Source organism: Choloepus didactylus, chromosome 3, assembly GCF_015220235.1.
Source record: "Choloepus didactylus isolate mChoDid1 chromosome 3, mChoDid1.pri, whole genome shotgun sequence".
Taxonomy (NCBI): domain Eukaryota; kingdom Metazoa; phylum Chordata; class Mammalia; order Pilosa; family Megalonychidae; genus Choloepus; species Choloepus didactylus.
The window spans coordinates 1047670-1075125 of NC_051309.1; the positions used below are offsets into that span (position 1 = coordinate 1047670).

General features: G+C 61.4%; 2 protein-coding genes across 5 annotated transcripts; one reads left to right on the forward strand and one right to left on the reverse strand.

Moving 5' to 3' along the window:
* Positions 1-463: 463 nt before the first annotated feature.
* Positions 464-20885, forward strand: IDUA (alpha-L-iduronidase). The gene is given in 16 exon segments (XM_037829191.1): positions 464-717; positions 1378-1518; positions 14154-14239; positions 14366-14473; positions 14646-14741; positions 14836-15038; positions 15532-15711; positions 15783-15999; positions 16409-16621; positions 16799-16920; positions 17059-17184; positions 17269-17345; positions 17473-17506; positions 17508-17574; positions 17695-17875; positions 20187-20885. Coding segments are annotated over 16 exon segments (2028 nt in total). The 5' UTR covers positions 464-574; the 3' UTR covers positions 20221-20885.
* On the reverse strand, positions 1180-8683 carry SLC26A1 (solute carrier family 26 member 1). Of its 4 annotated transcripts, none has more exons than XM_037829184.1 (4): positions 8327-8683; positions 7286-7491; positions 4153-4736; positions 1180-3725 (listed from the first exon to the last, which is right to left on the reverse strand). In XM_037829184.1, the coding sequence occupies exons 2-4, from the start codon at positions 7380-7382 to the stop codon at positions 2220-2222; spliced, it is 2187 nt and encodes a 728-aa protein (XP_037685112.1). In that variant the 5' UTR covers positions 7383-7491; positions 8327-8683; the 3' UTR covers positions 1180-2219. The 4 variants fall into 4 exon arrangements, with proteins under 4 accessions (XP_037685112.1, XP_037685114.1, XP_037685113.1 ...); XM_037829186.1 differs by having other exon boundaries at positions 7286-7540; positions 8327-8675; XM_037829185.1 differs by lacking the exon at positions 8327-8683 and adding an exon at positions 7983-8232.
* Positions 20886-27456: the final 6571 nt, after the last annotated feature.

A 27456-nucleotide genomic window follows, 5' to 3' on the forward strand; every position in this document is an offset into this window, starting at 1 on the left:
GCCGGCCCCTGCACCGCTCTTGGGAACCGCCACCCGGCGCGCACAGGGAGCCGGCCGCGCAGACTGCTCGCTCACGAAGTCCCCACTTCGGAAAAGGGTCACCCCTGCCGCCATCCCTCCCTTCCAGCCCGCACATCCAATCCACTAGCGAGTCCCATAGCTCTCCCTCCAAGCTGCGGGACCCCGGCCCCACCGCCGCGGGCGGCCCCGAAGGGCGGAGACCCTGTCTGAGCGCCCGCCGTGCCTCCAGGCCCCCGGCCTCCGCGGCGGGGAGGGACAGGCCGGGAAGACGCCGCCTTTCAGGGCGAGCCGCCGCGCCTGGCCCCCGCCCCCTGCGCCCCTGCCCCCCACGGCCCGCCCCGGCCCCGCTCCGCGCAGGTCTCGCCCCGCCCCGGCCCCGCCCTCGCCCTCCGGGAGCCCCCCCCCACAGGCCCGGCCGCTGCGGGGGTCACGTGGGCGCGCGACCCGGAGGCGGAACCGGCCCCGACGCGGCGCTGACCCGCTGTCCCGGGAACGCGGAGGACTGGGCCGGGCCGGGCCGGACCGCGCCGGGAGTGCGCCCGCGCGCCCTGCCATGCGCCCCGCGCTGCTCGCGCTCCTGGGCGCGCTCCTGGGCGCGCCCCCGGCCGTCCCCAAGGAGGCCCCGCTCCTGGTGCGCGTGGACGCGGCCCGCGTGCTGCGGCCCCTGCGGCGCTTCTGGAGGAGCACCGGCTTCTGGTGAGCGCCCGCGCGGGGCGACTGAGGCTGGAGCGGCGCACCCCACCACCCCCTGCCCGCGGGCTTCCTGGGACGGCCCTGGTCGCACCCCCGTTCCTCGGGGATCTTGTGCCCGTCACCGGCCAGGGGCTCCGAACCCTGGGTCCAGCGCAGGATCGAGGGCGGCGGCCCAGCCCGGAAACAACTCGGACACCTCACGATCGGCCCTTTCCCTGGGGTCCACTCTCAGTCGGGGAGGGGTCTCCCCCGGGCGGTGCGCGGAGTGGGCGCCCGCAGGTGGGGGTGGCTCACCAAGGAACAGCCCCAGGATTTCCGCTGACCTTGCAGTGGAACCACTCCACTCCCCGCCGCCACGCAGCCTTGGAGCTGGAAGCCCAGTCGGGAGTGGGGCCGGTGGGACTGGAAGTGTCCGTTTGTCCTCCAGGAGCCCCGACCCCACAAACACAGGCCTTCACCCAGTCCTGGTGTCAGGGGTCATCTTATTACATCTGGGACTAAATGTGTTCCCAGTGACTCTGACTTGGAGAGGAGACAGGACAGCACACAAGTAGAAGCTGCCAGGGCCGCCTCCTGGAGCCCCTATCAGGACTGGCAGGCTCCGGAGTGGTCCCCGAACTGGAACCTGGGACTCTAGCAGCCCCCCACCCTGTCTGTCCCCAGCCCCCCACTGCCGCACGACCAAGCTGACCAGTATGACCTCAGCTGGGACCAGCAGCTCAACCTCGCCTACGTGGGCGCCGTCCCTCACGGGGGCATCAAGCAGGTCCGGACCCACTGGCTGCTGGACCTCGTCACGGCCAGGTGGGTGGGACCCGGGCTGAGAGAGGAGGATGGGGCTCCCAGTGAGGAGGGTGCAGGGGTACCTGTCTCCTTGAGGGGGCTGTGTGACCCCGGTCCCTGTCGGGGAGGGGAGTGGGAGGACCCCCTGGGCTGCCTCCTGGGGGCCCTGGGGCTGGGCTTGGCTCCTGGATGGTGAGGGGCCCAGGTGGCAGCCCAACAACAGCCTCAGCAAGTGGACCTGCAGCACCTCATGCTGTGTGCCGGGCAGGGGTTCACCGTCCCCAGGGCTGGGCCGAAGTGCGTGGTGGCCCCACCTGCCTTTAGACTTGAGGCAGGAGGGGCCAAGGGCCTGGGCCTGAGGAGCAGTTGGTTGTCGGGAAGGTGGGGCCGGTGCTGGGCAGGCCTTCGGGCGCCTGGGAGGCCTGATCTGTGGGGCCCAGGGCAACAGTAAACATAGGGCTCCTCGTTCAGAGATGAAGACCTTGCAGACAGCTAGGCCAAGCGCTAAGCCAGTCGCGCCCCGTGCACTGTGCCACCGCCCGGGGTCAGGCCCACGGCAGCCATGCTGTGTTCTGGACTGGCGGGGGTCTGGGGTCCCCTTTCCCAGGAGGAGCCGCGGTTGCTCCAAGCGGCACAGCCCCTGGGAAGGAATGTGGTGATCGTCTGTGGGTGTCTGCCCGGGGCTCCCGGGGGTGTGAGGCCTGCTGGCAGGGGCTGCCCTGCTAGAGCGTGGAGTTGGCCACCGCCAGTCCGCTGTGGTGGGCTCGGGCCGCCAGCACGGCTCGGTGCACGCTGAGGAACAGCTGCCCCTCCTCGGCCAAGTCTCCGGGGTCCTCCCCGAGGAAGCCGCCCCTCCTCAGCGTGTCCCGCACCGCCGGGCTGCAGCCGGCCAGGAGCAGGGAAACGCCCAGGGCCTCGTAGTCCCGGCGCAGGTCCTGCAGCGTGGCGAGCCCGGCCGCATCCAGAAACAGCAGCGGGGCGCAGTCGACCACCACCGTGTGGAAGGCAGCCGCGGCGGGCAGCAGCGCGGACGCGGTGCTCGTCCAGTCTGGGGCCCCCTGGCCGGCCCCCGCCCCGGGCCCCTGTCTGCTGGCGGCCGCGCGCCCCGCGTCGAGCCCCGTGAGGCTGTAGAGCGAGCGCAGGAAGAAGTCCTTGTTGGCGAAGTGCAGGGGCCCCCCGAAGCGGAAGACCCGGACCCCCGGCTCAGGGACGAGACCCTCGAACTCGGCGGCGTCCTCGAAGCAGGCGGAGTCCCCGACGCGCGCGAGCAGGGCGGCGTGCGGGCGCCGCGTGCGGCCCGCCAGGCTGAGCAGCGAGAGGAGCGCGCCCGCCAGCAGCCCCGCCTCGATGCTGAGCAGCACGCACGTGGCCGCCGTGGCCACCCAGACCAGCGCGTCGGCCCGGCTCAGCCGCCACAGCCGCGGCACGTCCGCCGCCTTGCGCAGCGCCCCGCGCAGGCTGACGACGATGACGCAGGCCAGCACGCTCCGCTGCAGGTCCCGGAAGAGCGGCGCCAGCACCAGCAGCACCAGCAGCACCACGGCCGCGCTGACCACGCTGGACAGCTGCGTGCGGCAGCCGGTGGTCGTCTTCACCAGACTCTTGGCCAGCGCTGCGCTGGTGGCAAAGCAGTGGAAGAAGGCAGGCACCACGTTGCAGAAGCCGATGGCCAGGAGCTCCTGGTTGGCACGCACCGAGTAGCCATGGCTGCGGGCAAACATCTCAGCCAGCGAGACTGAGAAGGCAGAGCTTACGAGGGCCAGAGCCACGGCATCCAGGGCCACACGTTGCATCAGCATGGGGTCAGGGGCCCGTGGGGCCAGGAAGCCGGTGGGGATGTTGCCGGCCACACTGGAGCCGAAACGCTCATGCAGCCGGCCAAAGTGGGACACGAGCGTGGCCACCACGATGACGGCCAGCTCGGTGGGCAGTGGCACGTGCAGGCGGTGCCGGCAGCGCTCTGAAAGCTCCTTGGCGGCCAGCAGCACTGCCAGGCACACGGCACTGGTGAGCACGTCGCACAGGTTGGCCTGCCCAGCGTGGCGCAGCAGGCTCAGCCATGTGCTCACCACCATGCCGGGGCCCTGGTGCCGTGGCACGTGTACACCCAGCAGGTGCCGGAGCTGGGAGGTGAGGATGGTGAGAGAGGCACCCATGGCGAAGCCGTCGAGCAGGGGCTGCGAGAGGTAGGCAGACACGAAGCCCAGCCGGAGGACGCCCATGAGCACCTGCGGACGGCGCACGGTCAGGGTGGCCTGAGCCTGTGCCCAGCTGTGGCTGCTGTCATCCACAGCCGGTGCCTGGGCTTATGTGCAGCCAGGAGGACACTCCCACCCTCACCCATGCCAGGACTGTGCGATTTTGGGAACAGAACCTGTTTTTTGTGCCCGGGTGGGCTGGCCGTCCTGGAGCAGACAGGCCTAGGACACACAGGGGCCTGGTGTGGGGCGGCCATGGGAAGGGCAGGACAGCCCTGTTGATGCCAGTGGGAGGCCACACTGTTTTGGCCCCTGCGGTGTCTGCCGTTCAATCCTACAGTGCCCCTCACACGGTTGCTCCCACCCTGAGGCTGGGCCAGAAGCCTCTTCTGGGCTCTGCTTCTCTGGGGCCCGTTCCTGCCAGGAGTCCTGGCATGGCAGGTGTGCCCGCCCTCACCTGGTAGATGCCGGCCATCAGTGTGAGGGCCGTGGCCACGCGGATGGCGTAGCAGTCCCGCCCGCACTCCTGCAGCCCAGGTGCCAGCCCAGCGGCTGAGGTGTTGAGGGCACCTGGGGCGGGGTCGAAGCCTGCCAGCTGCAGCTCGCGGTCCACCACCTGGCCCACCATGAGGCAGAGCAGGCTGAAGATGCCCACGGACACGTGGCGGGAGGTGCCCAGCAGGAAGTAGAGGAGGTTGGCGAAGAAGGATGTGTAGAGGCTGTACACGGGCTGCAGCCCCGCCAGCAGTGAGTAGGCGATGGCCTGAGGCACCAGGATGATGCCGATGACCAGCCCGGACATGACGTCGCCCACCAGTGCCTCCCGTGGGCAGTACCGAGGCAGCCAGTGCGTCACGGGGACCAGGGCCTGCACCAGCGCCCAGGCCCGCGCCCAGCTGCACACGCAGCCCCGCCACAGCCTGCCCTTGAGCGCCTCGCGCAGGCCCCGGGGAGCTGGTGGCTGCCGCCGCACCAGCACTGGCCCTCCGCCCTGCGGCACGCGCTCAGACGACATGTCCGTCCCCGGTGCCTCGGGCTGACCTGCAAGGAAGAGGCGGGCACAGAGGCTGAGCGGGCACAGGCCGGAGCCCGGGTCCGGAAGAATTCAAACTGAGGCCTGGGCTGGGGCGGTCCCCCAGGGCACAGGTCAGACCTGCTGCCCGGCGTGGACAACAGTTCCCGCCTCCGCCAGAGTGGGCAGCAGCTGACCCCAGGCTGCCCAGCCTAGCTGGCACCGGTGTTTCCTCTGAAGTTCTCTGCCTTTGGGGGTGGAACGTGGTTACGACAACCACAGGCCAAGGTCAGGGGCACTGAGAGACATGAGGGCGTGAACCTGGCCCTGTTCACTCAGCCTGCGGCTCCTGGCCCTCACTTGGTGTTTGCTGTCCTGCCGTCGGGCGTCTCCTAGCCCCTGCCCCAAGGAGCAGGATGCCCCAGCTCGGGGTCAGGAACGTTCCTGACCTGGACACACAGGTGGGCAGAGCCCAGCCCACCCTGTCCACTGCCCGGCTCAGCGAGGGCCTCCCTGCCTGCCCACCACTCCGGCCCCTTCACACCGTGAGCTGCTGGCCAGGAGCCTGCCTGGCGTACTCCTGCTGAGCGATGTGATGCTGAGACGCCTGGCCATGGCGATTCCTGGAGCCCTGGGAAGGGTGGGCCCGGGTGATGGGCGGGAGCTGGGTGCCTGGGTGTCTGGCAGCCAGGCCCCTGCCAGGCGCCCCCTCCCCGGGTGTGAGCTGAGGTTCAAGCCGCCACTCCCTGGTGAGTCTCGGGAGGCCTCTCTGGAACGGCACGAGGTTGCCCATCAAACACGGTTTGCCGGCCAGGCTGTGCCTGCAGTCCCGAGTGCAGCTGCCGCCCGGGCCGCCCCTCGGTTGGAGGCACTCCTGACCCCGAGTGGTGTTGCCAGGCGGCGTTTAGAGGCCCGGGCTGCTGGGCAGGCTGCTCCAGAGGACACCAGGTTGTCTGCGTCACCCTCGGGCCACATGTAGTGGCATCTCCTGCCCCAAGCCCCGGGCACCCAGGTCTGGAGGGCAGGGCCGTCCCTAGGCTGGGGGTGGGCACCGGCAGGTGGGCCCAGCCCTGAGGGGTTGAGGGTGGCAAGGCCTGGCCCTTCGAGAACTTACGGGGTGCCTTCCCTTTCCCCAGAGTGCCCACCCACGCAGCTCCCAGGGATCCAGTTGTGCAGGGTAAGGGTGGGTTATCAAACCAGGGGTCCCCGCTCCTCCTCCCAGAACCCTGGCCCCGCGGGGTGGGGAGCATTTCCATTCACGTGTCCTGGCCAAGGACGGGGCAGTTTCGGTGTCCTTCTGCCTGTGAGCCGGCCGAGTCCTCTGACGGGAACCCCAGAGCAGCTCTTACCTGTGGGATACCACTCGGGGCTCGGGGGGCACCGGCCTGTGGCCAGCTCTGCGGCAGGCGGCTGAGTGTGAGGCCGTTCCGGGCGTGCGGTTAAATCATTTACCTCGCAGGGAGCTGAGTCACGGCTTCCCCCAGATGGGGGCTACCTGGGCAGCTAATCGGGCGAGTTGTACTGTAATCGGAGGCCCACGGGCCTGGGAGCTCCCAGGGCGTCCCCAGAGCAGGGCTCAGCAGGATGCTAGCGTGTGCACCCCCTCCCTGGCACCCTGGATGAGGCTCAGGGGCAGGCGGTGCACCCAGGGCTGGTGTCCTCGTCTGCGTCCGGCTCCCCTGTCCTGCCAGGAGCTGGGGTCAGTCCTTGAGTGGTGACGGGGCGAGGGCCTGTGACTGAGCCGGCTCAGTGCCGGGTGGGGGGTCCAGCTGGCACCCTCCTTTCTGGTCCGGGTGGCTGCCAGGCGTGCTCTTCCCACGGGGGCTGGGGTCCCGGGGCAGACACCCAGCCTCTGGCCTCATTCCCCACGGTGGCCCCTCGGTGCCCACCACACAGGGCCAGCTTGAAGGTAGACGACCCACAGGCACCAAATCGAGCTGCTCCTTTAAAAGCCACCCAGAGCTTTGGGGGCCCTCATCTTTAAAATGAAAAAATGAAAATAAAACCTGCAACTGCTGGATGCTTGCGGGTTAAACTGGGAGAGTGGACACAAAGGGCCCCTTGTCTAGGGCACAGCCTGGGGAGCTCTGCCATCCCAGGGGCCCACGTGGCTGCCGGACTGGGGACTGGGGATGGGGCCGGGGGCTGCCGGGAACTGCAAAGGGCCTGACATGCTGGCAGGTGTCCTCAGGAGCCAGCTGGGGCAGGGGTGTGGCCCTGACGTCAGCTGCTGGTCTGGGGGCTCCATTCCAGGGCACGGAGACAGCCAGATGTTGAAGGGGAAGTGGGGGGGCAGGGCCCCAGAGGGAGGGGACTCCTGTCGGGGGCCCCTCGCCACTCAGCCAGCTCTTTGCGGGACCCTCCCTCCTCCAGGAGCCCTGTCCCAAGGGGGTACCAGAGCCTGGGAAGCAGCAGCGGCTGAGCTGGGGCCCCAGGCCTGGAGAGGTGGGGTGAGGGCTGGCCAGCGCACCCCACAGCTTTGGGGACCCCCCCAGCTGAGCTGCTCCTTCCACCATCTCTCCAAACCTGCCCCAGGGAACCAGCCCCCTCCCCTCCCTCACTTCAGCCCAGGACCCACTCAGCCCTGTGGGTAGCCGTGGTGGGGTGCGGTCTCGGTTCAGGGCCTCAGGGCCCGCCCCAGGGCAGATGGGGCTCCGGGCGAGGGGGGCGGGCATAAAACGCTGGTCTCCCAGCCCGGCTGCTGGCAGACGGTCACTCCAGAGAGGCCCTGGGCCGGTCCTCCGAGCAGAAGCAGTGGGCCCGGCGGGCTGTGTGTGGAGGGTCCTGGGGGCAGAGGGGGGCCCGGTGTGGACGTGCACACCCGTGGAGGGGGCTGTGAAGGGGCAGTCGCCACTCAGAAAGCAGGACACACACACCTGGCCTGGGGGGGGTGGTCTGGGAGGCTCTTGGTGGGATTTTAGGCAGGTGGGAGAGGCTGGGCAGGGCTGTTCTCCGTGTGCTCAGTCTGGCCCGCCAGCCTTTCAGCTGCCTGGGAGCCCACCCTGGCTGTCCTCCGTGGGTGGCAGGAGTGGGGTCACACACCCTGCCCCCCAGGCTGGCGAGCAAATGAAACGGAGTCATCCTTGCCCTCTGGGAGACTCCTGCTGACCCCTGGGCCCTAGGCCGCCCGGAGCTGCTGTCCCCTGCCTCAGTTTCCCTGTGTGTGCGTGGGCTGGGTGTCTGGGGCCCGCTGAAGAGGACAGCAGACTGCTCCCTCTCGCTGCGCCCCTGTGGGGCAGGGGTCTCGGCCCCAGAGCCCTCCCACCTGCCCCCACCTTCACCCCAGCCTCCCCTGTGCTGGGTCTGCTCCTTGTTTCCCTGCAGCCGCTCTCCAGTGCTCTGGGCTCGGGATCAGACCCGCCGTCCTCCCCAAGGCCCCGCCGCTTTGCGGGGTGGGGTCCCCGCCCCGGGACGAGGAGGCGGCGCCCCCAGAGGCCGGGGGACGTGCGGGGCGGGGGCATCGCCGGCTCGGGTGCTCGGGCCGCACCCCCCAACCCTGAGCCACATTGTCCCAAGCGACGGGGCTGCGGCCGCCGGCCCCGCCCCCCGCCCCCGCCCCCGCCCCGGCGGCACGCGCGGTCCCGGGCACCCCCGGGCACACCCCCCCACACACACTCACCCGCTCCGGGCTCGCGGCGCACGCGCTCGGGCGGGGCCGCGCGGGGAGAGGCCGGGGTGCGGCCGCCGCGGCCCACGTGCCCGCCCGGGAGCAGACGGGGGCGGCCTGCGCGCCTCGGGGTGGGGCTGCGGGGCCGGGGGCCCCCAGGGCAGTTGGAGCGGGGTCGGGGCCGCGAGCGGGGCTTGTGGCGGGCGCGCGCTTCCCGCCGCGGCCTCCCCGGCCCCCGGCCTGGGTTTCTCGGCTTCGGGTCCCGCCCGGACCGAGCTGGCCGGCGCCTTGGAGACCCGGGCGCACGCCTGTCCCCGGTGGCGCTCCCGGCGGCCGCGGCGAGCGGCGCCTCAGGCCCCCCAGGAGGACGGGCTCCCGGGGCGGGGGCAGAACCTTCGGGTCACCCACCCGCGGCCCCACTGGGGCTTTGGAAGCCGCCCAGGGCGCCTTTAATCTTTACCCGGGGCAGGTTAACTTTTGATTGCTTTGCCACTGGTTGTGACCTTTGGACAGACGGAGGAGGCAGCGCGCTGGGGGGAGCAGGAGCAGCGGCTGGGCCGGGCTGGCCGTGACCTTGTGTGCAGGGCCGAGGGAGGGCGTGCTGAGTTTCGGACCGGCCTTGTGTCCAGGGGGCGGCCGCTGGCTGAGGCACGGGATGGGGACAGTGCGGAGGGCTTTTTTAGGACCAAACCCGGTGGCCTGCCTCCCACCCCCACTTCCGCCAGAGTCGAGGTCTTGTCCTCACGCGAGGCTCCGTGGGGCGAGGCCCAGCCCCGCACCCCACCCTCATCCCCGATGACTCCCCTTCCTCTGCGCGGGCCCACGAGTGTTGGTCACTGCGAGCTCTTCTGAGCTTGGAGCCTTTGCACATGCTGGCGCTCAGGTTCCCCAGACATCCTGAGGGCTGGTTCGCCCCGTTACCATGTCTTAGACATCACCTGCTGGGAGAGGCCCTCTGTCGCACCCCAAGAGGGCTGTGCCAGTCCAAAGGCCAAAGAAGACAATGAGCATCCTCTGATACATGAACTTTTATTCAGGGCTTACTGACAGCATGAGAAGTCATGGAGGGATCATGATGGCTCTCTCAGTCCGAGCAGGCATCGTGTTCACAGGGAAGATGACCCAGCCATGCAAAGAGAGCAGAAAGCCTTTATATGGGTTTAAGACAAAGGCTTTCCTAAGGGTGGGGGGAGCATAGCTGCAGGAACAGGTTACTTTGACCTGGGGGATGGTGTGGGAAGGACTAGAATAACACTTGAACAGTTACATTTTGCTCTTTCTTGTGAGACTAAGAGCCTCTCACTTCCTGCCTGCTTGCATAAGTTTATATTTTAAGATCAATTTACCCTTTTTCTCTTCACTGGTTTAGAAAGACAATAGGTTAAACATTTAGCTGCCTATGTCATGCAGGCTGTGCACGAAAGATCTGCAGGCCTGATTTGCTCAGGCCACGGGTTGCTACAATCCACCCCTGCACAACAATTTGCATTGATCATAGGACAGGCTTTACATCTATAATTCACAACAATACATTAAACAACATAGTAATAATACACTGTTACAGAGAGATAATAAACCTATTAGCAAGTGGTACTACGGCCAGGTTAATGAGTTTTACCTTTTAGCACAACTGCCTGGGCCAAAATAGCTAAAAGATAACACTACCAGGCATTCTGCTTTATTCTAATATCTAGTTTTTACCATTTTTTTCAACCTTGATCACAGAAAAAATTTTTCCTGTTCTAGTTTGCTAATGCTGCCAGAATGCAAAACACCAGAGATGAGTTGGCATTTATAAAAGGGGGTTTATTTGGTTACACAGTTACAGTCTTAAGGCCATAAAGTGTCCAAGGTCATGTACCTTCAATGGAGGGTGGCCAATGGTGTCCGGAAAACCTCTGTTAGCTGGGAAGGCACGTGGCTGGCATCTGCTCCAAAGTTCTGGTTTCAAAACGGCTTTCTCCCAGGACGTTTCTCTCTAGGCAGCAGTTCCTCAAAAATGTCACTCTTAGTTGCTCTTGGGGTATTTGTCCTCTCTTAGCTTCTCCAGAGCAAGAGTCTGCTTTCAACAGCCGTCTTCAAACGATCTCTCATCTCCAGCTACTGTGCTTTCTTCAAAGTGTCCCTCTTGGCTGTAGCTCCTCTTCAGAACATCACTCTCAGCTGCACTGAGTTCCTTCTGTTTGTCAGCTCATTTATATGGCTCCACTGATCAACTTAGACCCACCCCGAATGGGCGGAGCGACACCTCCATGGAAATTAGCCAGAGTCATCACCCGCAGCTGGGTGGGGCACATTCCAAAGAAACACTCAAAGAAATACAATCTAATCAACACTGATAACATCTGCCCACACAAGACTACATCAAAGATAATGGCGTTTGGGGGACACAATATATTCAAATGGACACATTTCCTTCTCCACCAACTTTCTGCAACTTTCTATATTTATTCAGGTTTTGTTCCATATCCCCTATTTTTCATTCTGATACAACCATTTAGGAAAAAATGACTTTTTTTTCCTTCAATAATTAAAAAAAAAAAAAGACATCCCTCATATTCTGTACATTCAAGTTATCAAAATGCCAATTTTGGAAATTGTTCTTAAGCATTTCACAACATGTTCTTACCAATAACATTACACTTGTTAGAAGGCTAAACACTAAAACATTTTATTAATACATTTTTTTAACAAGAATTAACAACATGTGTAGGCATTAAATTGGAGAGCTGAGTCTTCATTGTAGATAGAAGGGTTCCAGGTGAAGGGATTTTAATTACCATGTTTCCTCCTCCTGCAGGGAGCCCCTCAGTGTCAGATCTACAGTTAGTTTCCTCCGTAATTCTAATACCCATGGGCTTAGGATTCTCAACCACTGTGGCTGCGTGGGCCAGAACCAGAGCCAACTGACCTTATTTCCCCCAGTTTGTAGTGTCTGTGGCACAGGCAAGAAAGAGTTATTATCATTGCCCCGTTGTTGCTTGAAGGCAGCCGGCCCCTTTATCTGGAGTTAATGCTGATACAGTCGAGTCCATCATTTCTATCATCCTTTAAGTGTTTATGGTGTATTTATGGTGTATTTATGGTGGTGAAGGCGTATTCTGTCCCTTTGGACAGAAGAAAGGGGCCATTATAGTTTACCTGCCACCAGGTGACAGGAATCTGGTGTCCTTGGTGCCCAGTCTTCCAGCACAGCCATTCAGCCTCTTCATGCATCGTTGGTGTTAGGCCGTGGAATTTCGCTAGGGCGTCCGCTTCTGTGCCACCTGGTAATGAATTGGTGTTATGGGCAGAGACATGAAAAACAGTTACCTTACATTTGTGACAGGCAGTCCAGATGTCTGCCCACCAGATGGTGTCAGCGCTGGGCTGGACAGTCACGGCTGCCCAGGTAGCAGGTTGCCCATGTGCCAATCCGTGCAGGGTCAGGTGTGTTTCCTTGTCTGTCAACGGTGGGCACGGGAGGAGCCACCTCGGGAGGATCCACAGGAAGCAGGGCATGCTGATCTCTCACATAGGAGGCCGGTCCTAAAATTTCATGCATCTCTGTTTTTAAAGAGATGTTGTCAAAGATGCCACGTCGTAGGAGGTAGACTTTCCACTCTGTCAGTGTGCTCACCTGAGCACTCCCCAAGTGGGGCTTATTTATAATGTCACATATCTGCATACCTGTATAGATATGGTTATCTGTAAGGTCACTGGGCACCTAAGTTAGACCTTCAACCCTTGCAACAGAGGATTACAAACTGTGCACAATTGCTCTTTTAAAGGGCTATATCTGAGTCCTGTGCCCTTCCATAGTTGGGACCAGAATCTAACAGGTACACATTTAGCTTGTTGCCTTTGCCACAAACCCCACCGAAAGCCAATATTGGCACTGGCCACATCCAAATCACAGGGTATATTGGAGTCCACCCCGCTTAAAGCCTGTGCTTGCAAAATAGTTCACTTAGTCTTTTTAAACACAGCCTGCTGTGGAAAATCCCATTCCCACACTTTTCCTTTTCTAATTAGGGTATACAAAGGTTTTAATATTCATCCTAAATAGAATATAAACACTTTCCAATAACTTAACAACACAAGAAAAGCCATCAACTGTTCAGAAGTAAGCAATGTGGGATAACTTTGCATTTTAACAACAGCAGCTGAAGGAATAGCCTTAGTTTTACCCAACCAGACAAAACCCAAGAACTTGGTAGAGCAGTCAGGCTCTTCTGGAGGTTTCCACATTTGAAGGTATTCTTGGGGAAGCACAGCAAATGTCCGTTGCTGTTTTCCCCATGTGAAGTCTAACACAGGTTGACTGGAAAAAATCTAAAAATATTCTAAATAACATATTAGCAAGGTTTAACACAAAGTTAAACAGGAGCAACCACTTTGCTAATGGCTCTCTAGGTTTTTGTCAATATTGGTTACTAATATCTCCTTATTCCCTTGGGGAAAAGTCCCAGGATGGAATGGGCACCCTGCGGTCAGAAGCTGCTGCCATGCCCCACCTTCCTCCCTCCGTGGGGGGTCAGGGTGCTGAACTTCCTCTGCTTTAAGCCTTTGTTGGACCAGAGGTTGAGGATGTCGCCTGCTTTCCTTAGTATCAATTTCGCAGTCAGACAGGGGCTCATCTTTCGATGAGGAATCAACAGGGTCCTACACTTGACGGTTCCAGTTATGGGAAGCCAGGATACGCCTGACTTGCCCTTTGGGCAGCTTGTGCCCTCTTACTCTAGTGGGCTGGTGTGCCGGTATTTCTACACATTTATCCAGAGCATCTTTCAATCCCGCTTGTGCTGGCCTCACATCTTTTTCTAGCTTTAATTTACCTCCAGGTGGCTTACGGCCACCTTGGCTGCTAAAGCTTCCTCAGTAGCGGCGCATACAGCCTCTAACACCGCAGCCGCAATCTGGCAGCCCTTTTTTTCTTTCTGAATCCCCAGTGGTCCTGTGGCCTGATACAGGATGGCTATTTGTCCAGCCAGAGGGTTATAAACCTTTCCATACTCCCTCGGCAGATTCCACTCATCTAGGAGGGGAGCCACCCCTCCTCACATAGACATCCATTCCGCTGGGAGGGTGGGCACCCCTTCCCACATAGACATCGCAGGCCTCCCTGGTATCCCACCCGGGGCCTTCTCCTTTCCCCTCCCCAAGTTCATGTCATCAGTGCCAGGATCTCCTTAGTCTCTGGCTGACCGAGCAATGCAAAAAGGGCAGAAAGCCTTTTATAAGGGTTTAAGACAAAGGCTCTCCTGGGTGGGGGGAGCATAGATGCGGGAACAGGTTACTCTGACCCGGGGGTGCTGCGGGAAGGACTAGAATTAACACTTGAACAGTTACATTTTGCTCTTTTTGTGAGACTAAGAGCCTCTCACTTCCTGCCTGCTTGCATAAGTTTATATTTTAAGATCAATTTACCCTTTTTCTCTTTACTGGTTTGAATAGGTTAAACATTTAGCTGCCTAGGTCACGCAGACTGCTGTGCACCAAAGATCTGCAGGCCTGTTTGGCTCAGGCCACGGGCTGCTGCACCCCCATTCCTCTTGTGGCATTGACATGTTCTTGTAGGTTCGTGTGGCCGCCTAAGGACGTTGGGACACCTGCACCCCACCCTGTGCTGCTAAACCTTTCCCTCAGCGCTGCCCGGCCCCACCGCATCTCAGAGCCCCCACCCCAAACCTCCCATCTCCTCAAGGCTTGGGGTCAGGGGTCTTTGTGTAGACACGCTGGTTCACACTAGGCTGTGAGTGACTGATAGGCAGCCACGGCTGATGCTTCCAAGGCGGGGGCACAGTTCTGGCTGAGAGGCGCGGTGGCCGCCGCACCTGACCTGGATGTGCTTCCACAGGGCGGCGGCTGGGAGGGGCCTGAGCTACAACTTCACCAGCCTCGATGCCTACCTGGACCTTCTCAGGGAGAACCAGCTCCTCCCTGGTGAGCCCGTCCGGGCCTGGGGGTGCTCCCTGGTTGCCCCACAGGCCTGGCCCGGGGCTGGAGCGGTGGAGGAGTGGGTGCGTGGCGTCGGCGGTGGGCAGCGACAGAGCCCCTGATGTGCTGCAGGTTTTGAGCTGATGGGCAGCCCCTCGGGACACTTCACTGACTTTGAAGACAAGGAGCAGGTGTTCGAGTGGAAGGACCTGGTCTCACTCCTGGCCAAGAGATACATCGGTGGGCTCTGGGTGGGCTCTCCCCGACACGTGGGCTGTTGGGGGCAGGGCTCCGTGCCCCTCGGACGGCCTGGCCCAGGCATCCAGCCTTGGGAGCTGGCGATGGGCTCTGCTCTGCTCCACCCAGGCGTGGGGCCCCGGCGACAGCGGAGCCCCCCGCGTGCCTTCTCCAGGTAGGTACGGGATCGCACACGTTTCCAGGTGGAACTTTGAGACCTGGAATGAGCCGGACCACCACGACTTTGACAACGTCTCTATGACCACGCAGGGTGAGTGGCGTGTCCTGGAGATCACCCTTGGGGGTGGGAGCAGTGCCCGGCAGGCCCCCGGCAGGCAGTGGTCCCCACGGTGCCCTCCCCCCAGGCTTCCTGAACTACTACGACGCCTGCTCCGAGGGTCTGCGGGCCGCCAGCCCGGCCCTGCGGCTGGGTGGCCCCGGCGACTCCTTCCACCCCCCGCCCCGGTCCCCCCTGAGCTGGAGCCTCCTGGGGCACTGCCACAACGGCACCAACTTCTTCACGGGGGAGACGGGCGTGCGGCTGGACTACATCGCCCTCCACAAGAAGGTGCGGCGTCTCTCCTCCCAGGGACCCCTCCCTTTTACTGGGGACCCCTCCTTTCCTCCCTGGGACCCCGCCTTTCGCCACCAGCCATGTCACTCAAACACTGAAACTCACTGCTGCCGTCTGCAGACATGGGGCGAGGCCTGGCTCTGTGTGGGTCCTGTGCAAGGGCGTCTGGGCTTCTGTGGGGTCGGCCCCCTCCTCTTCCCCACCGCTGACAGACGGGCTCACCACCTGGGGTAAAGTTTTCTGCTGGGGCACAATGAGTTCAGAACCTCAGCCTTACCTTCAGGCTACTTCATCCATCAGCTCCCCAAACTTAGCATCCTCCTCCCAGCCCCAGGCTTCCTGAGCCCCGCTCCGTCCTTGAGCTCAGCCTTTGCCTTCTTCACACCACCATCCTCGCGAGGCCAACTCCCATCCATGCCTCTGCTCCGGGACCCTGCCTGGCCCTCGGCACCGGCCCTGCGGGTCAACCTGGCCGCGCTGCCTGCAGGGCGCTGGGAGCTGCAGCTACATCCTGGAGCAGGAGAAGGCGGCCGTGCGGCAGATACAGCAGCTCTTCCCCGGCTTCGCCGACACCCCCATCTACAACGACGAGGCCGACCCGCTGGTGGGCTGGTCCTTGCCGCAGCCCTGGAGGGCCGACGTGACCTACGCGGCCATGGTGGTGAAGGTGGGCCGCGCCCCTGGGGGCTGAGGGGTGCGCGGCCCCGCCGTGGTCCCAGCCGCCCCCACCCCCCGCAGGTCATCGCGCAGCACCAGAACCTGCTGATCGCCAACCGCAGCTCCCCCATCCGCTACGCGCTCCTGAGCAACGACAACGCCTTCCTGAGCTACCACCCGCACCCCTTCTCGCAGCGCACGCTCACCGCCCGCTTCCAGGTCAACAACACCCGCCCGCCCCACGTGCAGCTGCTGCGCAAGCCCGTCCTCACCGCCATGGGGCTGCTGGCCCTGCTGGGTGAGCCCCGCGCCGGCCCCGGGCCCCCGTCCCGTCCTGTCGGGAGCTCACCGCCAGCGGGTGCCGGCCCTGCTGGCGAGCCGTACCTTGGCACCCTGCGCACTAGGCCGGACCCGGGTTGGAGGCATGTGGGTTAGGCAGGGGGTGCAGCAGCTGCGGGGGGGGGGGGGCTGGGCGAGCCCTGCTTGGGGGAGGGGGTAGCTTCTTTCAGCAGAGCCTGGTTTTCAGGGACTGCGCCCTCCAGCCACCCCGCGCCCCCCAGCTCTGAGGCCTGCGGAGGCTGTGATACAGCGGAGCCTTCCGGCCGGGAACCCTTATTACGCACAGCACGGGGTGCCGATGGTGGGAGCCAGGCCCGGGGAGGGTGGAGGAGCAGCCAGCCGCGTGGTGACACCCCCACCCCCTGCAGACGGCGAGCAGCTGTGGGCGGAGGTGTCGCGGGCCGGGTCGCTGGTGGACAGCAACCACACGGTGGGCGTCCTGGCCAGCGCCCACCGCCCTGCGGGCCCGGCCGACGCCTGGCGCGCCTCGGTGCTGGTCTACGCGAGCGATGACACCCGCGCTTACGCCAACCGCAGCGCCGCCCTGACCCTCAGCCTGCACGGGGTGCCCCGGGTCCCCGGTGAGCAGCGCGGAGGAGTCCTGAGCTCGGGCCCGCAGGGGCCGGGGCCTGCGGGAAGGGGCGGGGGCGGACGAAATGGGGGCGGGGGCGGGGCCTGCGGGGCGGGGCGGGGCGGGTGGGAGTGGCCGCGGGTCCCCGGGTCCCCCGCCGGCGCGGCCCCAGCGTGCGGCTCCGCAGGGCTGCTCTACGTGACGCTCTACCTGGACAACCGGCTCTGCAGCCCCCACGGCGAGTGGCGGCGCCTGGGCCGGCCCGTTTTCCCCTCGCCCGAGCAGTTCCGGCTCATGCGCGCGGCCGAGGTTCGCGGGCGGGGAGAGGGAGTCTGCCCGGGAACGGGCGCGGGGGTCTGGGCCTGGGGCGGGGGGCAGCCCCTGAGGTCCGGGGGCGGGACGGCCTCCGCGCCACGAAGGCCCGTGAGGACCGGCCGGTGTCCCCAGGACCCGGTGGCCGCGGCCCCGCGCCCCTTCCCCGCGGGGGGCCGCCTGACGCTGCGCCCGGAGCTCCCGCTGCCCTCGCTCCTGCTGCTGCACGTGTGCGCGCGCCCCGAAAAGCCGCCGGGCCAGGCAAGTGGCCGCCCCTCCCCGCCCGGCCCACCGCCGCCCTGGCTCGCCCCGCAGCCGCGTCACGGTGTCGGCCTCCTCCCGCAGGTGACCCGGCTCCGCGCCCTGCCCCTGACCCGCGGGCAGCTGCTGCTGGTCTGGTCGGATGAGCGCGTGGGCTCCAAGTGCGTGAGTGCGGTGCCCCCCGCCCCGCGCCCCGGTTCCTGCGCCCTGGGTGCCCGCGCGCTCACTGCAGCGGCTTCCCCTCACCCCACCCCCTCCCCTTTCCCGTGCGCACCTGCCCCTTTCCAGGTGCCTGTGGACATATGAGATCCAGGTCTCCCGGGGGGGGCCAGGTGTACACCCCCATTAGCAGGAAGGCGTCAACCTTTAACCTCTTTGTGTTCAGCCCAGGTGAGCCCACCACTGTCCGCGGCCCGGGCCCCAGGGCATCAGGGGGTGGGCTTCGGGCAGGCTGGGGTTAGGGGCCAGGTGGGTGCGCGCTCAAGAACCCACGTGCCTTTGCATCACCAGACACAGCCGCCGTCTCCGGCACCTACCGGGTTCGCGCAGTGGACTACTGGACCCGCTCGGGGCCTTTCTCAGACCCCGTGAAGTTCCTGGAGGCCCCACCCCCTGAGGACTGCTCCGGGACCCCCCAGCACCAGGTGGTGCTGACTGGTGAACCCAGTGGGCCTGGAGCCAAGACCAGCCTGTGAGCGTCAGTTGCAATGGCCCCTGTCCTCCTTACCCCTTAAAGCGCCTACTGTGCACATTTGGACTTGGCCTCAGACTCGTGCACTGAGCTGGGCCTGGGCAGCCAGAGGGTACAGGGCAGAGCCCAAGAGCCTGAGGGCCGAGCTGGGGCAAGGCCAGTTCCTCCCGCCCTTCAGCTCTCCTCTTCCAGCGACCCCAAGTCCCCCACCGACCCGAGGGATCCTGCTGACTGTGCGTCCCTGGGGTGCCGGGTTGGGTCCTGTCTGCCCAGTGCAGGGAGCCCTGCCCCACTCTGCCCACCCTGGGGTCCCTGGTCACCACCGGGTGAGGCGAGCCGCTGCATTCTCGGTTCCCTTGCAGAGCCAAGTGGGGTCCTGGCAAGCCCCTTCCTGAGGCTTCCAGGACTGCCTCTGCCCCGTGCCGTAGCAGAGGGATGGGCATGGGGAAGCAGTGAAAGGACAGCAGTGTCCTTTCCAGCGTGTGTGTCCCTGCTCACTCCTGGTCAGCCTGGGCCGTCAGGGGCCTCGGAGGAAACAACCGGCTCGCTTGGATGTGGAGGAGCCGAGGGGGGTTGAGTAAGGGGCTGTTTCCAGAGATGCGGACAGGCAGGAAGCCATGGGGAGAGTCGGTGCCTCTCCCACCAGGGGCAGGGGAGGGGGGCTCCCGGGGGGCAGACAGGTGTGCCGGCTCCATCTCACACCAGAAGTTGGGGAGTAAAAGACCCTGACTCCCCCACCTCTCCCCAGCGTCCTCCCGGGCACCCCTCAGCTACATTTGGCCAGAAGACGGAGCCTGGGGGTCATCCCCGGAGGCCACTGTCCTGGGGTCCGAGCAGGGAGAAGGGGAAGAAGACCCGGGAGGCCAGGGGAAGACGTGGCACCAACTCCACTTTACCTCTGCACACTGGTCTCTGTCCAGGGGAAGTCCACGTCCCCCACGTGTCCCCAGCAGGGCCGCCAGTTCCCATCAGCTGCCACATCATGTGGGAGACATGTCCGTCTGACCATTCTTCTGTCCAAAACCCAAGGCTGCCATTCCCTGCCCCCTCCGTGCCCTGTGGGGCACCCAGACTGACCCGCCCGGGGACCCTGGCCCCTCGTGCCTCGGCGGCGGCCGTGGCTGCCCGCTGACCATTGCCCCTGGACACCATTAGCAGGTGCCACCCTCCCTGCACAGTGGTGCAGCGGCTCTCTCTCCGTGGTGGTCGGGGCTGGGCACCGCAGCCGGGAACCACCCCTTCCTTGCCTGTCGGTTCAGCAGCCCGAGGAGCCCCAGAGGCCAGGGCCCCTCTATGTCCAGTTTAACGGGCGGGGACTGGGGATCCTTGGTGGGCACATCCCTTCCTTGGGACCTTCAGACCCACAGCTCACGGGTGGGGGGGCCGGGGGCGGGAACCCTGCAGGTGGGCGTTGGGTGGGGTGGCAGCACATGAGGTGGGCACCTCGCTGTGCTCGGGAACAGCTGCCCCGGGGCCCATGTGTGGAGCCAGTGAGCTCTGACATGAGCCTCCAGCCATGGCTGGAGCAAGCCCCTTATCTGGGGACAGCCTGGGGGAGCCACGGAGCCCACAGGTACACAGTGGCACAGCCAGGCCATCAGGGAGGGTGGCAGGCCCGGCCCACTCTACGTTTTCCCCAGGGGGATGCTCAGCCGCCACCCCACTGGTGTAAGGGGGCTCCGGGGGGCACGTGCTGACCCCCACAGCGGCCTCCCAGGGTGGGCACTGGCCAGCCCTTGGGTGCTGCCGTGTTGAGCCTTGAGGTCTGCCCACTGGGACTCGCCCTGTCCCCCAGGGCCTCCCACACTGGGCTGTGTGCAGAAGCCCCCCTGTTCCCAGGTGGAGCTGGCCCGAGGCGGGCCTTCCCTCCCACGGGGCCTGGGCACGGCTGCTGGATGGCCGGCTGGAAGGGGCATCCTGCTCGGGCAACTGGCCTGTCCCCACGGGTGCCACGTTCGTGCAGGCCCTTCAGGCTGCACAGCTCATGCAGTGACTGACAGATCGGACCCTGCGGGGCCCTGGAGCCAGCGAGGGGCTGCTGCTCACCCCGAGAGCTGCAAGCAGGAGGGAGCAGCCGCGGGCCGGGGCTGCCGTGCTCCTCCAGTGCAGACACTCCAGGAGCGGCCCTCACAGGTCCTTAGACCAAGAGCAGTGGCTGCGCCCGGCCTCAGCAGAGCCTCACTGCCGGCGTCACCGAGACCCAGGAAAGGCTCTGCTCTGATGTGGCTGATGTTGCTCCCGAGCCCCCCCAGCGCTGTGCTTCCTGAGAGCAGGCCCCGTACGGTGCAACGACTCACCTCCTTGTCAATAGGGTGTCCCGACAGACCCAGACCACTGGGCCCTAAACCCCACCGAGGGCTCCTGGGTTGCGTGGGCCCCACCGAGCGCTTCACCAGCACACCTGGTGCTGCCACCTTGTGTCCCCGGCTTGGCGTCCTACAGCCACCGTAACAGATGACCACGGGGGTTCATTCTTTCAGTTCCGGAGTCTGAAATCGAGGTGTCAGCGGGGCCGTCCCTTCTGGAGGCCGAGGGAGGAGCAGCCCACCCGCTTCCAGGCTCTGGGGCTGTGGCCGACATTGGATCCATGGCTTGTGGCCCCTCTGTCTCAAGCACCGTCTCTGGTGTCCTCACTGGCCTATTACTGGTTTAGGACCCCCCCGGGTCCCGAGTGAACTGGGTCGTGATGCCTCAGTTACGTCTGCAAAGACCTCGTTTCCAGTGCGGGCCTCGTCCTGTGGCTTCGGTGGACGTGAGCTTTTGGAGGACACACTTCACCCGGGCGCTCTCCAGTCAGGGTAAAGTCTTCAGAAAATCAAGACGCCCGTGGGTTATGGAGCGACCGAGCGCAGGCTGCGGACCCAGTGTCCGCTGGGGCTGGGGTCCTGGTCCGGAGGCAGACAGCTCCCGGTTTTCTCTGCACAGACAAGAACACCTTTGGCAGGTGCTGCCTGCCAGCACCAGGGGCTGGTCGAGTTCTCCAATAAAGATACTTTGTTCAGACAACTCAGAATTGCCACTGGCGACGTTGTGACTGTCTGGCAAGTTCTATGGAGAATATGGAAGGAACCCCTCCTCGCACCTTCTGATTTTTTCTGTTGGCACTGACCCCTGCAGTTTCCCTGGGAAGTGGTGTTACCTTTGTTACCACAGTTCTACTACTGGGGGCAGTTCCGGGGGCTTCCGCGTTAGCACCTGTGCACATCCCCACCCGGGCAGGGAACCAGCATGGGGTTCTGCCGGTGGTGAAGTCTGGGGGCTCCCACTCTACATTCGGGGATGAGGGAAGTACCCCCAGGATGTGGCAGGACTTGGGGGGCTCGGGCCGACCCCCTCGCAGCCACGCTGGCCAGGGGTCCCGGTGGTTCTTGGGTCCCAGGATGCTGCACATTTCCCTCCCTGGAGCAGTCGCCATGGAAAGGGGCTGCAGGTGCGGCTCGCACACCTGGGAGCACGTGGCCGAGGCCAAGCTGCGGGGCCTTCCCGGGAGGGTCGGCCTCCCCCAAAGCCGAGGGCTCCAGGGCCGTGTCCTGACTGCAGCGTGGGTGCCGGGCACTGTGGCCGCTGGCGCCAGGCAGACCCCCAGGCTTGGCTCCTTCGGCCTGCGTGTCTCCGAGCAGCCCTGGCGGGTGGCCCACCTGTTTTATTTCTAGAGACTCCCCTTTAGTCCTCACCCTGGGCCCGGCAGGGTCCCCTGTGCCCTGCGACGACTTCCGAGTCAGCCGCACGGGTCACCCAGGCTCCAGCTAACGGGGTGGGCGGCCGCCACTTCTCCGGGGAACTTGCCCCCCTTTGGGGAGCGCCCTGGGGCCTGTCCAGGCTGGGATCTCACTCTCCTGTTGGTTCTGGGGGGCAGACGAGTGGCAGGCGGGTGGTTGGAGGAGGCACTAGCTTGGGAGGCAGCTGCCAGGCATGACAAGGGACAGGGACCCTGCAAGGCTGTCCAGACACTCAGTCTCCTGCCCGCCTGTCCGTGTGTGTCCGTGTGTCCACATGGCCCGTCCCTGCTCAGCGCCCCCCCCTTTTCTCCTGGCCAACCATGCACCTGGGGGGCAGCACGGGCCTGGGCCTACCTGGCCGGCCCCCCATGTGCTCTCGGCGGCAGTCGAGGCTCTCAATTTCACCGTTTCCTTTCCAAGGGCTGTCAGGAGGAGCCAGGTGACGCCAGTCTTTAGAGGCACTCTTGTTACCATAGCAACCAGGTGCCAGGGCCCCGGAGCCCCGCCCCCACCGTGCACCTGCCCCAGCAGGGGAAACCTGAGTAACCCCGAGGCTGGTTCCCAGCAGCAGGAGTCCCGCCCCGGGCACCTCAAATTTCCAAGTTACCTGATGCCAGCACCCCATTTGGAGGGTCTCCTCCTGGGGACACGTCTCGTGGTGACCCCCCAGGCAGGGGCTGGGCAGAGGCACCTGGCACCCAGCACCCATGGTGCACCCACGGGGAGTTCCAGGGGAGGGACGGGTTGCAGAGGCACAGGAGGCTGCACAAAGCGGCTGGGAGTGCCCTGGAGGCAGAGCGGCAGGGTGGGGGAGCCTCCCCCCAGGTCAGAGGGAGGGGGGAGTGGGGGATCGGGGGCAGGAGGCAGCAGGTGGCTGGACAGGGCGCCCGCCAGCCTGAGACCTCTGACCCTGCAGGGAGGGGCCTGAAAGCACCTGCCAGGCCTGCCCCCGCCCTGGGGGTCTGGGGGAACCTGGCCCTGGCAGACACCCCTGCCCCTGTGGCTGTGTGGGACCCCAGGAGCAGCCACCCGGCAGAGCATACCTGTGCCCCACCCTTAGCCGCACAGGAGGGGAGCTGCTGCCGGAGGCTCAGGCCCATGCAGACCCCCCAGCTCAGTGGCCACGGGGCCTAAAGCCCCTGCTGGCCTTGCCTTCCGGGGCCTCGGGGGTCCAGCGTGGGCCAGCAGGGTTAGGGGGTGGAGGGAGGGCATGGCTCCCCAAGATCACGCCCAGCACTGTACCCCGAGATGGCTCCCCTCATGGGAAGGAGTGGCAGAGAGCACTGGGGGCGCTGGGAATGGCAGCTGGGAGAGGCTGGGAGACACACCCACCCACCAGCGTCCTGGGGGGACAGTCCCCCACGGGGCCCGCCTGCCGGTGTGTCAGCAGAGGCTTTAGGCCGCATGGGGCACCTTTTGAACCCGTTACTGCCTGCTGTCGAGTGACATTACACCACTTCACCTCCAGGAAAAGGCCCTTCGGAAGCCCTCTGTCTCCCCAGCTCCATCCTACCTTGTGCCCCGCGATACATTGTTGCTCTTTGGCTTTAAGCTGTCAGCTGTTGAAAAGAGACTCCACAGCGAGAGGGCAGGACGCGATCATCCCTTGTCTTGGCTGGAGGGACCCTTCAACAGATCTCGTAGTGGGGTCTGCTAGCGACGAATTCTCTCAGCTTTCTAGGCTGGAAAAAGTCTTTATTTCACCATCATCTCTGAGAAACTTTTGCTGGGTAAAGAACCCTGGATTGAGGCCTCCAGGAAGATGGCGGAGTGGGTGAGGCAGAGCAGGCTCCTCCTCTCCATGAGAGAAACCGGAGCGGGGCTGGAGGACGCCCAGGAGCGCGGTTTTGGGATGTGACTGAACATAGAAGGCCCCCCACAGTACACGAGTGAGACGATGATTCCAGGGATGGGGGAGCGTGTTCCTGTCCAGCAGCAGCGAAACGGCCCCCAGGCGAGGGAGTGAGCAGCTCTCCACCCCCTGCACCCACTGTGAGAGTTAGCTGGGGGTGATCCTCCAGCCAGACAGCAGGGAACTCTGTGAGGGGCCCCACCAGGCGCTGACTGCTCCCCCCCACCCCGCCCCGTGGAAGACGGGGGTGGGGAGCGTGCAGGTGAGAAGCAGGCAAGGGAGATGCAACACTCCAGCCACCAGGAGCCCCTCCCACACCCCAGAGACTCGTGGGCCCAGGGCAGGTGGAGAACCAGCAGGCAGGGCCCAAGTCCCACCTGCAAGTGCCATCCATCAGGCTCCCTGCCTACCTGCTCCTGGCCGACGCTGCACCTCCAGGACAGGCAGTCCGCAGGGCACACGGAGATCCCGTGCACTGATTGGTTCCCACCAGTGTGGACTCCGCCCACCACACAGGAGAAGTTTGGGGAAGACCTACTTGAGAGCACCACCTGCTGGTAGGTCAGGGAAACTGCACCTCAGCAAACCAAATTATATGTAAAGGCTCAATTAATTCTGCACTTTCCAAAATGACCCTACCAAGATAAGCAAATGCCCCGAAGCCAACAGAAAATTACAAAGCACTTGAAGGATATATCGACAAGCCAAATAAATAAAAAGCCAAAAAAGACACAAAACCTGGAGCAATTAAAGAAGTGCAAACAAATCTCCAAAACAACTTGAACAAGATGGCTAAAGACATAAAGGAAATCAATAAGCTCTACAAGAGCATAAAGAATAATTTGAAAGAGTAAATTAAAAAATAACAGAACTTATGGAGATAAAAGACACCGTGGATAGAATTAGAAATATACTAGAAACACACGATAGCAGATTTGAAGAGCCAGAAGAAAGGATAAGTGAACCTGAGGGCAGAGTAATTGAATGTGGGCACACAAAAGAAAAAATAGAAAAAATAGAAAACAAAATGTCAAGTGGCGCTCAGAGAAATGATGGACAACATGAAGCAAACAAATATAAGAATCATTGGTGTCCCAGAGGAGAAGAGAAGGGTAAAGGGCTAGGAATAGTGTTTCAAGATATAGTTGGGGAAACTTCCCAACACTTCTAAATGACATAAATATACAAATAAAAGTTGCCCAATGAACCCCAAATAGAATAAATTCAAATAAACTTATCCCAAGACATATACTGATTAGATTGTCAAATGCTGAAGAGAAGGAGAGAGTTCCGAAAGCAGTAAGAGTGATTCACCACATACACGGATAATAACATAAGTCTAAGTACTGACTACTCAGCAGGATCTTGTGACAGAGCCTGAAGAAATAAAAAAGCTCATAAGAGGATACTATGAACAACTGTGTGCCAACAAGCTACACAATTTAGAGGAAACGGACAATTTCCTGGAAACACATGAACAGCCTAGACTGACCAGAGAAGAAATAGAAGACTCCAACAAACCAATCACAGTTAAAGAGATACAATCAGGCATCAAAAATCTACCTACAAATAAAAGCCCAGGGCCAGATGGCTTCACAGGAATTTTACCAAACTTTCCAAAAAGAATTGACACCATTCCTGCCCAAACTCTTTCAAAACACTGAAGAAAAAGAAACACTATATAGCTCATTGTATGACGCTAATATCACTCTGATACCAAAACCAGATAAAGATACTACAGAAAAGGAAAACTATAGGCCAATCTCCCTAATGAATATAGATGCAAAAATCCTAAACAAAATACTTGTAGATTGAACCCAAAGACCCATTAAAAAGTATTATACACCACGACCAAGTGGGGTTCATTTCTGGCATGCAAGAGTGGTTCAAAATAAGAAAATAATTAACGTAATTCACCACATTAACAAATCAAAAAGGAAAAATCAAGTTATCATCTTGATAGATACTGAAAAAGCATTTGACAAATTCAACATCCCCTTTTGATAAAAAAAACTTCAAAAGGTAGGAATTGAGGGAACCTTCCTTAATTTGATAAAGGGCACATATGAAAACCCACAGCCAGCATAGTACTCAGTGGTGAGAGACTGAAAACCTTCCCTCTAAGATCAGGAATGAGACAAGGATGCCCGCTGTCACCACTGTTACTCAACATGAGCTAGAAGTTCTGGCCAGAGCAATTCACCAAGACAAAGAAATAAAAGGGATCCAAATTGGAAATGAAGAAGTAAAACTTTCATTATTTGCAGATGATATGATCTTATATTTGGAAAATTCTCAGAATTCAATGACAAAGCTACTTGAGCTAATAAAAAAGTTAAGCAGAATGGTGGGATGTAAGATTAATGCACATAAGTCAGTAATGTTCCTATACACTACTAATGACCTAACTGAAGAGGCAAGCAAAAAAAAATTCCATTCACAATAGTAACTTAAAAAATCAAGTACCTAGGAATAAACCTAACCAAGGCCATAAAAGATCTCTACACAGAAAATTACAAAATTTTACTAAAAGAAATTAAAAAGGACCTAAATAGGTAGAAAAATATTCCTTGCTCATGGATAGGAAGACCAAACATTGTTAAGATGCCAATTCTACCCAAACTGACTACAGATTCAATGCAATTCCAATCAAAATTCTAACAACCTACTTTGCAGACTTGGAAATGTTAGTTATTAAGTTTATTTAGAAGGGAAAGGGGCTCCAAATTGCAAAAAAAAAAAAACATTGTAAAAAAGAAGAACAAAGTGGGAAGATTTACCTTTCAGACTTTGAAGCCTACTATAAAGCTACAGTGGTCAAAACAGAAATTGGCATAAAGATAGACATATCGATCAATGAAATTGAATTGAGAGTTTGGAAATACACCCCCAGATATGTGGTTGACTGATTTTTTATAAGACCCCCAAATCCACTGAACTGAGAAAGAACAGTCTTTTCAACAAATGGGGCTGGGAGAACTGGATATCCATAACCAAAAGAATTAAAGGGAGCCCTACCTCACACGCTATATAAAAATTAACTCAAAATGGATCAAAGACTTCAATATAAGAGACATCACAATAAAACTCTTAAAAGAGAATATAGGGAAACATCTTCAGGACCTAGTAATAGGAGATAGCTTCTTAGGCCTTACACCCAGTGCACAAGAAACAAAAGAAAAAAAGTAGATAATGGGAACTCCTCAAAATCAAAAGCTTCTGTGCCTCAAAAACTTTGTCAAAAAGCTGAAGAGACAGCCAATGCGGGGACTGAGCTTGTGCCTCGACTTACCAGGCCTGGGCCAGGGGACTTGATATCACCCCCTGGGGAGGGTAGTAGGTACGGGCGTGAGTGCCCTCTGCAGCCCCCCCGAGCCTGAGGAGCGAGGTCAAGGCAGCTCCCTTTTCCTCACCCAAAATGCCACTGGCAGGGGAGGCTTGCCGGAGGAAACCGCCTTTCTCCCAACTGCCCTTTCCCCACTTCCTTATCTTACCCACTCGCTCCCTGGTGCCAAGGCCACTCCTGCCACCGCCAGTGCGCATGCACCGTGGCCAGAACAACCCCCGCCCGCTGCAACGGCTCCTGAATCCTCTCAGAACCAATCCTAGCCCCTCTCCCTTCAATATTGCCATTTTAGGCTACTTCACCTCCTTTCCAGCCCTGCCCCTCTTACCAGCCTATATAACCTGTAATCACCCCTGAATAAATCTCTTTGGCGCATACCCCTACTGGATGAAGAGTGTTTTTGTCCTTATCGCCGCCCTCCTTGCACGCCTCTCGCCGAGGACTCTGGCCAACGTCCTCCGCCTCGCCCTCGCCTCCGGGAAAGAGCCCCCGCCGCCGGTAACCTTTAAGCAGCCCCGAGAGCTGAGGGCTCGGCTACCGGCCGCCACTCCCCCTAGAAGCAGTAACCCCGACCGCAACTGGTGCCCCGTGTGAGGAACGTCTCCACACGACAGTTTGGCAGGTCACCCGCTCGCCCGGACGCCCCTCCAGCTTCCCATTTCCT

What these genes read in the sequence shown, in the direction of transcription:
- SLC26A1 (XM_037829184.1), bottom strand. Translation starts at nt 7,382, where the DNA reads ATGCCCGCCCCCCTCGCCCGGAGCCCCATCTGCCCTGGGGCGGGCCCT. An exon ending in ACGGCTACCCACAGGGCTGA is followed by an intron (nt 4,737 to 7,285) that starts GTGGGTCCTGGG and finishes TCTTCCTTGCAG; the next exon opens with GTCAGCCCGAGGCACCGGGG. An exon ending in TGATGGCCGGCATCTACCAG is followed by an intron (nt 3,726 to 4,152) that starts GTGAGGGCGGGC and finishes CGCCGTCCGCAG; the next exon opens with GTGCTCATGGGCGTCCTCCG.